At 47.0% G+C, this 13,928-nt stretch overlaps 1 protein-coding gene across 1 annotated transcript; it reads right to left on the reverse strand.

The window, feature by feature from the left end:
- Positions 1 to 1,815: 1,815 nt before the first annotated feature.
- Positions 1,816 to 13,902, reverse strand: PNRC2 (proline rich nuclear receptor coactivator 2). Its single transcript, XM_008963132.5, has 3 exons — positions 13,726 to 13,902; positions 4,145 to 4,350; positions 1,816 to 3,839 (listed from the first exon to the last, which is right to left on the reverse strand). Exon 3 carries the CDS (start codon positions 3,819 to 3,821, stop codon positions 3,402 to 3,404), a length of 420 nt encoding a protein of 139 aa, XP_008961380.1. The 5' UTR covers positions 3,822 to 3,839; positions 4,145 to 4,350; positions 13,726 to 13,902; the 3' UTR covers positions 1,816 to 3,401.
- Between the last annotated feature and the right edge of the window lie 26 nt (positions 13,903 to 13,928).

Consider the following 13,928-nt stretch of genomic DNA (forward strand, 5'->3'; position numbering starts at 1 on the left):
CTGAAGTAGCTGTGACTTGAGTGATAGCTCAGGAATAATCTGAGGGCATTCTGTTAGGAAGGAGGACTAGCAAAGCCTATAGTTAGCCTATCCTAGGCATGAACTATTCTCATTTTAGATAGGATGACTTGATAAATAGGATGAAGTGAGCAACCTGTTTGTCTTCGGTTATTGGTATCTACCAGACATTCTGCTAGTCACTGTGGAAAAGTTTCCTTCTCTTGGGTTTTTTCCTCTTCCCCTTCCTCTTAACAGTGTTGGTTATCTTTATTATGTTTCTGTGTATTTGTAACAGCTGTTTCACCCTTGTATTGCATAATGGGGATTTTTCTTGGAATAAAAAGCGAGGCATGTAAATTCATTGAGAACTAACCGTAGTTTGTAAAGAAGTAAAAGGCCTTTGTATCTAGTTTTTTTGCAGATCACATTTCTTTGAATGCTGGAAAGTGAAATAAACTGGTCTAGGAGCCAAAAATAAATCTTGGGTTTTTTTAAGATTTTGCTCTTAAGATTTGTAGCCACCTGGGTACAACTTTTTCCTAATTTGTGTAAGAGGTTTTAGAGATGCACTCTGTCCCTCTTGCTTTACAAATTGCCTACAAGAATGCAACCAAAATACTAGAAACTGAAACTTACACAAAACCTTTCAGGTTTTTTCCTGTGTTGTAGTTCTAGGGAAGAGGATAGTTTATCAGTATTTATTTTAAGTTTAAGGATAGGTTTTGGACCTGGATTCCATCATAGTATAACTGCCATCGAAAAGAAGACAAATTGAAATTACAGCATTTACCTAAGGTTCACAGTATGGCTGACTTAAGCAGCCTTACATGGTAAGTTCTCTGTACCAGCTATTTTTGGTTCTCGCAATTGCATCGATTTGGGAAATTCCTATCACCATTCTCTATATAGGCTAACCAAAACTTTATCAGTACCTTTCCTAAAGTATGAAGTTAGGTAATCTTCCACTCCCACTTCCATTTACCCATTTTGCTTGAGTCAAACCAAAAATCTAGTGTATTACTAGATTAGTCACTAAAAATCTAGTGTATTCAATATATACACTAGATTCAATATATAGCTTAAAAACTAACAGACACCTAGGCTGAGATTTGTTCAATACATGAAGTTCAATTCTGCAATCCTTGGCATTGTTCACAGAAATTACCCTGGAAACAAAATGAACACCCAAATGCTGGTTCTGCCTTAACTCCAAATTGTTTCCTAGTTTGCATGAAAATAATACAGCTTTGCCATGGGACTAGTTGTAGCATTTTAAGGATTACTCAAACTAGTTTTAAGATGCCCTATCATTTGGAATCTGTATCAGAAAGGTGTGGTTGTGATGCTTTTCTTCTGAGGGGTCCCCTTATATACTTTTCATTTGTCAACATACTTAAAACACAAGGGTTCTTGTCAACTTGATAAATTCGCTTATAATTTTTTTTCTATGAACCTAGATCATGGAATTAACTTTCAAAAGCTTTGCGATGTTTTCCATGTGTGGCCTTTTTTTTGCTTTTTAATAACACTACTGGGAGAGAGAATAAGTAGTTGCTTAATTGCATAGCTGTCAAATCCTAGTATCTTCTGTATCAGTCAGCAAACTAGTTGCCCCTTTTCAAGCCAACAGTCCTATCACATTTTAGTTGTGACCTTTTATATATATATGTATATATATATGATCAGAAATTTAGTGGTTCATAGTTCTGGAGTCTGAGAAATCCAAGAGTTTTGAATATTGTGAGTGTATTATGAGCTTCAAGTCAGTGACAAGTGAAACACATTTTTAAAAAGAATATTAAGCAATCAAAACCATTTTTAAAATAAAACCAAGCCAATGGGGAAAATTTTTATTTAATTTTATGCTTCACATTCATATCATGTACATTAAGTACTACATAAACTTGTCTTTAGGCTATCAATATTTAACTTGGGCAGTACTTCATCTTGATTTATTTGGAGAAATACAGCTTAGGCATCTGCTTAACTGCTTAGGCATCAAAAGAGGTGCCAAATTAGAAAATAGGGCATTAACAATCAAAATTTTTAAGCTGACCCACATACTTGCTACTGGTTTCGCTTATGTTTAAGCATTTAAAGTTGGCAAAACATGTATATCAATGTATTATGCAAGAGTTTACATCTTTTGCATAAGTGGTCCATTGGGTTGCACCTACCCCTTGACCAAACAAAAACAAAACATCACTGGCACCATACTCGAAACTACCTGTATCCTAGGTTATAAGATTGTGAAAGCCAAAAATCTGTAAGGTTGGAGGGACTCTAGTTAATCTTTGGGCTTAGAGGAGGAAAAAAAGTCTCATACTGCATTTCACATCTCTTAAAAATAGTTTCAGCAGCTTAAACCTTTTTAGTTATAAAACTTATTACACTAGGGTTTACTTTGAAATATAGTTTACAACCAAATCAAGTATAACATACATACAACACTGGCACTTTAGCACAAGGGCAAACTTTAAAACAAGTTATTTTGGACCTTTAAAATCAGGCCATATTATAAAAAACAGTCCACGGTCTTACATTCAGCAAATTCATACTAAAATATTCCATTTTTGTAAGATAAAGGCCAAGAAAACTTTACATATGCTACAAGTTTATTACAGATATTTACATGGCTCTTTCTCCCCTAGGTACTTAAAATTTTCACATTATCCAACTCCCCAAAGCAAGCTTTGCAGGAATGATGAGGCCAGATCACTATTAGAATAGCTTATGCAGTGCTGTAATACAAAAATGTATTTTGAAAGCTATTGAGTGACCATTAAATACTGTTTCTATAAAAAATGGTTTTGGTGTATTTGTTGACAGACACTTAATCCACTACATTTAATAAACAGGGCCATTGGGGTGTACTATGTCTCATTCTAATGAGCTCCAAATGCCCTTTCCACCCACTGTACAATTCACTAAAATGCAATTATTACGAAAAATTCACATTTTCTTTCAGCAGTGCATCAGGTTAGCATATTACTGGTTTGGGTGTTTCTAATATACTAAACCTTCAGATGTTTACCTAATTCTGAATCCTTGTGTTAGCTAGAAGCTTCTAATCCGATTCACCAACTTTCAACAATCTACTGGTCCATGAATGATAAATTACTGTCTTCCCCTAACAATAGAAAAAGCTGATTCCTTTACCACTCCCCAAATCTAAACTTGGTTTCCACTTAAAAGTTACTCAGTTGAGAACACTTAATATCAAGTACAATCATTAGTTTAAGTTGCACTGATACTACCATTATATCACAGTGCACACAACACGAGATGGTCTATTTTTTTTACATTAATTAGTTCTACACAAATAGATTCCCTAGCGAATTTGTTTCAGACCAATTGACAACTATCCGTGAACATAACTAAATTTAAACATTTGTCTTATTTTATACCTGTACTTTAAGTAAGGTTTTAAGTTGAAATGTCATTATTTCCTTATCTGAAGGATTAAAGGAAACAGGGACCCAGTGGCTTGGTGGTTTGGGAAGAACACTTGGTGATGGCGGCTCACTAAATTTGGCACCAGCATAGTTCTGATTAGCTTGAGATTTAAAAAGTAAGCTGGGACCTGATAAGCTAGAATTCCAACTTTGATTATTTGGAAAATTTTTGTTCTTCCCCCCATTTTGCATGGCCTGCCAGGCAGCTGCTGATGAGTTATAACCATGTCCTCTTTCTTTTTTCTTATGAACAATCTTCATCTGGGAATTCTGTTCCTTGGTCTTCTGTCTGTTAAGCTGTTGTTGGTTCTTGCTAACATTTCTAGATTGAGGGGCTGGAATGTTATACCTCTCTCCACCACCCATCTTCAGCTTCTTTGTCACCTACAAGTGAATGGAAACAAATATTGAGTAAAATTCCATTAAGAAAAGTTCAAAATCTTTAAGAAGCTTCTATGGCTCCAACTTATAACTCCAGATATTTTGGACAAGACTCAATAACAGGCTATTCAGCTGCTTTAAACTCAAAAAAGCAAGCCGTTCAGACTTCAATATATGCACAACCTTTATTGTTATACCTTCCCTAAGAAAAATGAGCTTACCCACAAATCTGCATAATCTATTTTAAAATAAAAACAATTGGTTTAGGATGGTTCCATCATAAAATGTTTGCCCATTATGATGATTACCTTTCAGTCTGCTTTTCAGATTGTAGGATCTCCACTACCTGTCCTCTTCCTTGCTGCCAAGCCCAAGATAACAAGTGTTGCTTTCTGACAGATCCCTTCCTTTGTCTCAATACAGAAGTTTTCATGGGCCGATCTGCTGAGTTCAGCCTAGGAGCTGAGGCCAACATCTGAGTCTCCTCAGCACACAAGTTTGAGAGAAGTCCTAGCTAGAAAAGTAAAGATTACTTTATTATTTCAAAAACACGTTGAGAAAGTGATCATTTAGATTTACTACGAAAATCGTTGACTGTAAAGAAGGCTACTTCCTGAACTAAAAGGTAGAAAATTTCTCGTAAGATGGCTTTCTTTGACCTTATAACCACGACCATTTAAAAAAACTTCACCCTTGAGATCCAGTCACTCCTGGGGAATTTTTGTAAGTGTCTCCAAGTCCCGCAGTAAGTTTTATCTTTATCTTTTTCCTGGGAAAGACCTTCAGATTCTCTCGCATATAAAATCAAGGAAGTGTTAAATGTTGAGTCATATCAAAAAATTGGCTTCAGGCGGATTTTCTAAAGAGACCATGTTTTTAAACTCCCAGCAGAATTTGCCAATCTTTCCACACATGTCACTGTTGGAACCTTACTCAAGATTCCTGCCTCAGGACGGGGCCGCCGCCAGAGACCACTCGACACAGAGATCACAGCAAAGAGACACTATTTATTACTAGCGCGCTAGGGTCCCCAGCACATAAGGCCAGGAGACCCCGAATGATTGTTACAGACTGCTTATAAAGGCAAAAACCACAAATTCAAACGGGGAGGTTACAATAAGCTGATTGGGTTACACATTTGAACAGTTTTTGGGCGCGAGGTTTGGAAGTAACTGATTGGTTCTAATTATGGTCTGAGCTAGCTGTCTCACACTGGTTGGTCAGGGGCTTATAGGCGGGAGGAGGTATTTCCTGGAAATGTTTTTCTGCTTTAGTTCCGGGAACAAGGGGCGGGGGGGCTCCCTGTCTTACCCTGGGCATCTGGTGTTTATGATAGCCATTGACACACCCTGACTCCTGGCCATCTGGTGTTTTAGTGGCTGTATTTTCTCTATGGTTTCTCATTCCCTCCTCTTTTTGTGACTTAGAGGCTCAATCTTGAGTCTCTTCGTCAGTCTTGACTGCCTGGTACTGTTGAGTCAGGATCATAGCATGCACTATGTTTAATTTATCTTTAATTAGGGTAAGCAAACGGTTAAAAATGCAGGGCCCAAAAGTTAAAATGAGCATAAGCAGGATCAGGGGCCCTAGGATGGTGGAAATGAGAGTACTAAACCAGGGGGATTGGTTGTACCAAGTTTCAAACCAGCTTTGTTGGGATTCTCTCTCTTTTTGTCTATCATCTAGTCTTTTTCTAAGTTTTGCCATAGAGTCTTTAACTACTCCTGAATGATCAGCGTAAAAACAACACTGCTCTTTAAGGGCTGCACAGAGCCCGCCCTCTTTTAGAAAAATTATGTCTAGTCCCCGTCGATTTTGGAGTACTACTTCGCACAGGGAGGTTAGAGATTCTTCAAGTTTGGTAATGGAGTGTTCTATGGCCCTGAGGTCTTCATCTACAGCTGCCCTGAGTTGTTGTAGGTGGTAGCTGCCACGCACTAATGCCGCGGTTCCTGTCCCGACCCCAGCCGCTACTCCTAATCCTAGCATAACAGCGAGGGTGAGGGAAACAGGTTCTCTCTTTATTCTAGTGAGGTATTTTTGCTCAAACTGGGATTCAAAAGACTCTCCAGTTTGATAATAAACTCGGGGCACAACTTGTACTAATATACAATAATCTTCACTGTCGTTGAAGACAGCTGCGGATATACAAGGGGTAAGTCCGGTTTTGCAAGCCCACCAGTCTGGTCCGGAGGGTATTAGATAGTGACTAGTTCTGGGTACTGCCAGGGTTCTATTACAGAGATGTTGGTGACTGGGGGGCACCCGGCCTATACAGGTTCCCGACCCTGACACCTCTGCTAGGGTAAGTTTCTTGTGCTGGTCCCATGCACATCCAGAATGACTAGTGGAGTTAGTAAGATTACTAACAGAGGCAATACCTTCATAGTAAGGGGGGCCTGTGGCCAGGCAGAGCCAGCAGGAGGTGGTAGATTCAGGCTTTGTCTGGTTCAGGGCGAGGTAAGCGCCTCTGATGAGGTTGAAGAGTCTATTGCTTGTTTCCGGGTCGGGAGGCAGGCGAGTAGGCCCCGGGAGCGCCGATGGGGATGGGGATTTGGATGGGGAAACGGTGGTCGGGACTTTCTGCCGGCTCCCTCACTGAGAAGGTGCTCTCCCTGTTAGAACCGGGTTTGGCCCTACCGGGACCGAGGCTGAGACCGGGTTAACTAGTAGTCTAATTTGGATAGGGAGTCCAGCTGCCGGAGTTTGGTATAAATTTAGACCCCAAATTAGTCCGGTTGTCCACCGGGGGTCAGTTTTTGCGGCCTCCTCAAATTTGACACGGATTAGGTTACAGGTGGCCGAATACCGTGTCCTGGTGCAGGGCTGGACATAGGACATGGTTAAATACCAGGGTTGGGTTTTCCATTTCCATTCCCCATCATTAGTTGTTACACATGACCAACTTGCACAGTACAGAGACATTATTTCACCACAGGTCTTTTTCATCGGTCCCGTCCGGAATCCAGGGCAGACATAAAACCCGTTTCGACTTAGGGAGACTCTTCTCGCTTGCTTTCTCCACTCACCACCCTCCATTTCATCTGTCATGGCTATTTTGTCAAGATTGAAGTAGAGGTCAGGGAACCAGGTATTTAAAGGGGCTACATGTGAAGTCTCGTTGAGGACTTCATGGGTTTTAAAATTAGTTATTTGCCAAGTCAATCGATAGGGTTGGTGGGGGTTGCTGCTTCCGACAACCCAGGGAAGGAAAAGAGTTAACAGTAGGTGAGGGGTTAGACACGGGAAAGTCTTATCTTGAGGGGGTCCCTGGAGCGACGAAGTCTCCATTTCTCAGGCGATGCTGATTCTGGCACCCTCGGAGCGGCTTTTACGTGGGATGCGTGGATCCAGGCGGCGACCCCGTCAACTTTCACGGCAGTGGGTGTGGTGAGGAGAACGATGTATGGTCCCTTCCACCGGAGTTCTAATCCTTGGGAGCGATGTCGTCTGACATAGACGGAGTCTCCCACTTGGAAAGGATGACTGGTTTGTGGGTGTCCAGGCTGGTACAGTTCCGCCAAAGGAGCCCAAATTTGGGCTTGCACCGCCTGTAGTCCTTCTAGTCGAGCCTGCAAGTCAGTCTTAGGGTTAGAGGGGGCGAAAGAATCAAGCAAGGTTGACAAGGGGGGTGGTCCCCCATAGAGGATTTCATAAGGGGTGAGCCCAAAGCGATTAGGCGTATTTCGGGCTCTCAAGAGAGCTAGGGATAGGAGACGTCTCCAATCTTTTAAGCCAGTCTCTAAGGTCAATTTTGTTAAGGTCTCTTTAATAGTTCTATTCATCCGTTCTACCTGTCCTGAACTCTGGGGCCTATAAGCACAATGAAGTTTCCAATCAATCCCCAGTATCCTGGCAAGTCCCTGACTTACCTGGGAGACGAAGGCTGGCCCATTATCTGACCCGATTACCTTGGGGAGTCCGAACCTGGGGAAAATTTCTTCTAATATCTTCTTGGCCACTACGTGGGCCGTTTCTTGCCGGGTGGGGTAGGCTTCTACCCATCCTGAAAATGTGTCTACAAATACTAACAAATATTTATATCCTGCATGGTGAGGCTTTATTTCAGTAAAATCTACTTCCCAATAGGTCCCAGGGCGGTTGCCCCGTGTCCTTATCCCCGCCGGGACTCGCGTGGCCCCGGCGTTTACTTGTTGGCAGGCCTTGCAAGCGAGCGTTATTTGTTCCAGGAGGGTCCCGACCCTGGGGATTAGGAAGTCAGTCTTTTCAATGAGCAGTTTTAGTTTCTTACTACTTAAATGTGTCCAGGCGTGCATCTGCTGCACCATGGCCGTGGCCTGTTTTTGTGGGAGGACCGTCTTCCCGTCTTTTTCCCAATTCTTAGTCTCTTGGTTTTCTGTGGCTCCTAAGGCTATTGCCTCTTCCCGGTCCTCTGGTGTGTAGGTATAACGTGGGGAAGGGGGTATTCGGTCAGCCTTTTTGGTTTCCGAAACTAAGGTCAATATTCTAGCAGCCTGCTTGGCCGCCTGGTCAGCTTGCCTGTTACCCTGGGCGACGGGGTCATGTCCTTTTTGATGCCCAGGACAATGAATTATGGCCACCTTTTTAGGGAGGAAGAGGGCCTTTAATAAGGCGATTATTTCGGCCTTATTTTTGATTTCTTTTCCTTCTGATGTTAGGAGACCTCGCCTCTCGTAAATGCTCCCATGGGTGTGGGCTGTCGCAAAGGCATACCGACTGTCTGTGTAGATGTTAGCCTTTTTCCCCTGCGACAGCTCTAAGGCCTTTGTTAGAGCAACTAGTTCAGCCTTTTGAGCAGACGTTCCGGGAGGCAGTGCCTGCGCCCATATCGTGGCATGTCCATCCACTACCGCCGCCCCCGCCCTCCGGGTACCTGCGTCCATGAAGCTGCTACCGTCTGTGTACCAAGTATGGTCTGCGTCTGGGAGCTCGTAGTCCTGGAGGTCTTCTCTAGTCCCGTGGGTCTCCGCCAGCACTTGTCGACAGTCGTGGGGGCTTAGCGGGACCTCCGGTACAGGTAGCAAGGTGGCAGGATTCAGAGTGACCGGAGGGCCAAAGCGGACGCGGTCCGTGTCTAGTAGTAGGGCTTGGTAGTGGGTTAGACGAGCGTTGGTGATCCAACGGTCCGGGGGCTGCCGCACTATGGCCTCTAAGGCGTGCGGGGTAATGACAGTCAATGGTTGCCCAAGGGTTAACTTAGCAGAGTCTTTGACTAGCATAGCGGTGGCTGCCATAATGCGGAGGCAAGGGGGCCACCCAGCCGCCACAGGGTCCAATTTCTTAGACAAGTAGGCTACCGGTCTCTTCCAGGGCCCCAGTTTTTGGGTTAAGACCCCTTTGGCTATCCCCCGTCTCTCGTCTGCATAGAGGGTAAAAGGCTTGGATGTGTCAGGTAGCCCGAGGGCTGGGGCAGAGAGGAGTGCCTTCTTTAAAGTTTCGAAGGCCTGTTGGTGTTCCTCCAGCCAGGTAAAGGGGTTGTTCCCTTTGGTGAGGGCATAAAGGGGGGCTGCCAACTCAGCAAAACCAGGTATCCACAGGCGGCAGAACCCGGCAGGCCCCAGAAACTCACGCACCTCCTTGGGACTCCGAGGTGGCGGAATGCGGGCTACAGTCTCTATCCGCCCAGGGGTGAGCCACCTTTTTCCTTCACTTAAGATGTATCCCAGGTAGGTTACCTTAGTCTGGCAGATTTGTGCTTTCTTGGCAGAGGCTCGGTATCCTTTTTCTCCGAGCTCCTGGAGCAGTTGCCTGGTGCCCTGTAGGCAGGCTCCCTTAGTGGGGGCGGCCAGGAGGAGGTCATCTACATACTGGAGCAGAGTTAAATCTGGGTGCTGGGTGCGAAAATCAGTCAAGTCCCGGTGAAGAGCCTCGTCAAAGAGGGTAGAATTCTTGAACCCTTGGGGAAGCCGAGTCCAAGTTAATTGGCCTGAGATTCCCCTCTCAGGGTCCCTCCATTCAAAGGCAAAAAGCTCTTGGCTTTGGGGAGCCAGGGGTAAGCAAAAGAATGCATCTTTTAGGTCTAGTACTGTATACCAGTTGTGGTCTGGTCTCAAGGTACTGAGCAGGTTGTAAGGGTTGGGGACTGTGGGATGTATGTCCATGGTTCTCTTATTAATTTCTCTCAAGTCCTGGACGGGCCTATAATCTTGGGTCCCAGGTTTCTTTACCGGAAGGAGGGGCGTATTCCAAGGTGAGCGGCATGGCCGTAAGACCCCTAATTCCAGAAATTTATTAACGTGCTGTTGGATGCCCATACGGGCTTCTCGGCTCATGGGGTATTGCTTAATGGACACGGGCACTGCGGTGGGTTTGAGGTCAACTATAATCAGGGCTTGAAATTTTGCCAGTCCAAGTCCCCCTGTCTCTGCCCAAGCCTGGGGAAATTCTTGCAGCCAGTTATCGGGAGGGCTGGTGAAGATAGGAGTCTCGAAAAGCCGGTACTCATCTTGCAAGGATACGGTCAGAATTTGTATAGGCTGACCATCCTCACCCAGCACCTGGGCCCCTCTCTCCGAGAAATGTATCTGGGCTCCGAGCTTGGTCAACAGATCCCGCCCCAGAAGGGGATATGGGCATTCAGGTACTACTAAGAAAGAATGAGTCACCATACCTTTTCCAAGGTTTACTGTTCGGTGGGTGGTCCACTTGTGTAGCTTCCTTCCTGTTGCTCCTTGGACCCAAGAGGTGTGGGATGAAAGGGGCCCACCTGCTTTTGTCAAAACTGAATGCTGGGCCCCGGTGTCCACCAGAAAGGTGGTGGGGCGCCCCCCTATAGAAAGGGTTAACCGGGGCTCGGGGGGGCTTCGGAGCCCTGACGCCCCTAATCGCTGTCTTCTCCCAGGGTCAGGACGGGGCCGGGGTTCTTCCGGTCCTTAGGGCGTTTAGGACAATCTTTAATCCAATGTCCTCGTTCTTTACAATAGGCACATTGGTCTTTATCCACTTTTGGGCGCCTTCGTTCTCCCCCCTCTCTCCCTGGCCCTTTCCCTGTCACTACTGCTGCCAGGATTTTAGTTAAATGCCTGTCCCTCTTACAATCTCGTCGATCCTCTCGTTCCTCCTGTTCCTTTGCTAGCCTAGCTTCTTTTTCCTCAGTAGTCTCTCTCTTGTTATAAACTCTTTCTGCCTCTCTAACTAGTTCTTGCAGCCCATAGGTCTGGATCCCGTCCAATCTTTGGAGCTTTCCCTTTATGTCTAGCGCTGCCTGGTCTATGAATGACATAGCTACGGTGGCCTTGTGCTCCGGGGCCTCGGGATCGAATGGAGTGTACATTCGAAACCCCTCTAGGAGCCTTTCCATGAAGGCTGCCGGGCTTTCGTTCTTTTCCTGAGTAATAGTTCTTACCTTAGCCAAATTGGTGGGGCGCTTTCCGGCCCCTTTGAGACCTGCCAACAGAGCCTGGCGATAGATTCAGAGACTCTCCCTACCTGTTGCTGTTTCATAGTCCCAATCCAGGCGGGTGAGGGGAAATCCCTCATCTATTTCGTTGGGGAGTTGGGTCAGGAGTCCTCCTGGCCCTGGCACATTTTTCCGGGCCTCGAGGAGGACTCGTTGCCTCTCTTCTGTGGTCAGAAGAACCTGTAAGAGCTGTTGACAGTCATCCCAGGTGGGTTGGTGAGTGAGGAGAATGGATTCTATCAGAGAGGTCAGGGCCTGCGGATCTTGGGAGAAGGGGGGGTTATGGGTCTTCCAATTGTAGAGCTCTGAGGCCGAGAAGGGCCAATACTGGACCGTGCGATTTACGGTGCGGAGGGGAAAAAGGGAGGACTGCCAGGTGGACTGGTCGCCAGGGTCCTTGGCCCACCGTAAGCGGAGGCGGGGTGTCTGAGGCGGGGTCTGAGGGGTGAGTTCGGGCGGGGCCGGAGGGGATGGGATCAGAGAGGGGGTGGAAAAAGAGGTTGGAGAAAGAGTAGGAGCCGAAGGGGTGGTAGAAGGGGCAGGAGACAGCGCGGGGTTGAGGGCGAGGGGTAAGGAGGGGGGTTAAGGAGGGGATTGTGAGGCGGAGGAGGGAGGGGGTCTAGGAGGAGGAGGTCCCTCTGACCCTCATCCGGGAGGACAGGTTTCGGGGGGACCGGGGTTTGGTTTCGGGGGGCTTCCAAGGCGAGGAGGGTCGACTGGGAAGGGGGAGCTGAGGGGAGGAAGGGCTTCACCCAATGGGGGGGATCCCGGACCAGGTCTTCCCAGGTGATGATATAGGCCACCTGGTCAGGCTGGCCGCGTGGCCCTGGATCCATCACTTTTATCTTGACCTGTAAGATGATTGAGAGGTCAAAAGTCCCGCCTTGGGGCCACCCAACGCCGAGGGTGGGCCATTCAGAAGAGCAGAAAGAAGGCTTGCCATCGCCCTTTGCGAATTTCCACAGAGAGATTGTGGGCTCGTGCCCGTACGTCAGGGAAGTGAGTCAGGGTCAAAGATAGAGGAGTCGTCAGTGTCTGTCCCATAGTTGTATCTAAAGTCTTTAACGCACAGATAGACAGAACAAGGAGAACAAAGATATAAGCGGAGACTACACACACACAGAGAAGCCGCGTGACGAGGGATCGGCGCCACAGACCTACGAAGGATTCAGATGGCAGGGAGAACCTGCCTTCAGAGGTGAGGAGACTGACAGAATCGTCAGTTTTCCTCCAGACAACCGCCAGGGCATCCCCCGGGGCGTAAGTGGGAAGGTGCTGGGCACGTCTGCCCCCCTTCCACACTTATACAGACTGAGTACTCATCCGGTTTAGCCGGCAACGCAAATAGACGAACAAAACAAAAACGAAAGTACCTGAGGGTGCCTGGTCGTCAGTCGATGGCCCGGGCCGAGTGGGTCTTCGCCGTGCGGGTCGGGGGTCGTCAGGCGGCGACCAATCCCGGACGAGCCCCCAAATGTTGGAACCTTACTCAAGATTCCTGCCTCGGGACGGGGCCGCCGCCAGAGACCACTCGACACAGAGATCACAGCAAAGAGACACTATTTATTACTAGCGCGCTAGGGTCCCCAGCACATAAGGCCAGGAGACCCCGAATGATTGTTACAGACTGCTTATAAAGGCAAAAACCACAAATTCAAACAGGGGGAGGTTACAATAAGCTGATTGGGTTACACATTTGAACAGTTTTTGGGCGCGAGGTTTGGAAGTAACTGATTGGTTCTAATTATGGTCTGAGCTAGCTGTCTCACACTGGTTGGTCAGGGGCTGGTCAGGGGCTTATAGGCGGGAGGAGGTATTTCCTGGAAATGTTTTTCTGCTTTAGTTCCGGGAACAAGGGGCGGGGGGGGCTCCCTGTCTTACCCTGGGCATCTGGTGTTTATGATAGCCATTGACACACCCTGACTCCTGGCCATCTGGTGTTTTAGTGGCTGTATTTTCTCTATGGTTTCTCATCACATCCATTTTCAGTCTCTTGGAACATGTAGACATCACGCAGTGTTTCCTTTGGTTATGAACACTCTCGCCTCCTCCCCGTCTTAAAATAAGTTCTCACAAGCCCTAACAGTCTAAGCCCATCTTAAATATATAAAAATGTCTCCCTAGAGGGAACAGCTCAACTTTCAAGGTTTGGTTTTAATTTGATGTTCCAAGAAAATAAGTTACCAAATAGTTAAGCCCCCTCCTTTCAAAGGGGTAAGAGAGCCTTCCAAACAGATAAACAACCCTAAATAAATTGCCATTTCCGGACTGTGAGTCATTCACAACTCGAACCCGGAAAACGCCTCCTCCGACGCCACAAGGGCTTGGCTTCCCAGTGGCCCCATCTCTCGGGAGCCGCAGGGGTCGCGGCGCTGCGACCGCCCGTGACCGACCGACCGCCCGCGCCCGCCCGGGTTACCCGGATCTCGCCTCCGCTCGCCTCCTTCCCCCAACAATGGGGAGCGCGGCCACCAACATGGCCGCGCCCTTAGCGCAGCCGCTACTTACTGACTTCAAGCTCGGAACTAACGCGGCAGCGGCTCCCTCTCGACGTCGAAGCCTCCCTCCCTTTCCAGGGAGAGACGAGGCACGGACCGACAAAGCCCACGAACACCGATGAGCGAGCTGCCGGCCACCCCAGCTTCTACAACCCGACCTTCTCCTTCTGCCTCTACCGACAAAATGGAGTCGGCAGCGACTGCAGAAGCAGG

This window comes from Pan paniscus, chromosome 1 (genome assembly GCF_029289425.2).
Source record: "Pan paniscus chromosome 1, NHGRI_mPanPan1-v2.0_pri, whole genome shotgun sequence".
Lineage (NCBI taxonomy): Eukaryota > Metazoa > Chordata > Mammalia > Primates > Hominidae > Pan > Pan paniscus.